Here is a 615-nt window from a genome sequence, read left to right on the forward strand (position 1 = left end):
TAAAGTTGAAACAAAATCATTAATGAAAAATATCAAAATGTCTCTGGTAATAATGCAATTATCATCACATAAGCAAGCTCCTTATAATGGCAGCTTGAGCACTATTGTTATCAGTAGTCTCTAACAGCTCCGACAGCCTCTCGCTAAGGTCGTCAACCTCACGGTGTAAGCTCCTTATATAGCTACATGTCTCCTGCAATACCTTAGCTGCAGTTGCCTGTACCAGCACATATTTTATAGTTCATTTTTTCTTACATTTAAATAAAATCAATATTATATGCAAATTGTATATTGCGAAAATATAAATTATAATAATAGGAAAATTGAATGAAACAAAGTCTAATAATAGGAGTTCAAATCCCTGCCTTTATTTCAGTATTAATCATGAAAAAAAGGTGACATAAAACTCAGAGAATTGCATGTTTGATTTAGAAAATTGCATACCTTATTAAAAATGTGTTTTGGAAAATAAGAAAAATGTGGTTAAGAAACAGCTTTTGGAAATTCATGACAGCGAAAATAAAAAGCTTTAGTTTTCTTAAATTAAGTAGGGGTGTAAACGAGCCGAACACAAGCGAATCATGCTCAGCTCGTTTATATTTCGAGCTCAAAAAG

At 31.9% G+C, this 615-nt stretch overlaps 1 protein-coding gene across 1 annotated transcript; it reads right to left on the bottom strand.

Moving 5' to 3' along the window:
- Positions 1-64: 64 nt before the first annotated feature.
- Positions 65-217, bottom strand: LOC110034354 (transcription factor PRE6-like; the record flags this gene model as incomplete). Its single annotated transcript, XM_020738626.1, has 1 exon — positions 65-217. A coding segment is annotated over one exon (153 nt), but the record flags the coding sequence as incomplete, so codon positions are not given.
- Between the last annotated feature and the right edge of the window lie 398 nt (positions 218-615).

The sequence above is a fragment of the Phalaenopsis equestris genome, unplaced genomic scaffold, assembly GCF_001263595.1.
Source record: "Phalaenopsis equestris unplaced genomic scaffold, ASM126359v1 Scaffold184933, whole genome shotgun sequence".
Lineage (NCBI taxonomy): Eukaryota > Viridiplantae > Streptophyta > Magnoliopsida > Asparagales > Orchidaceae > Phalaenopsis > Phalaenopsis equestris.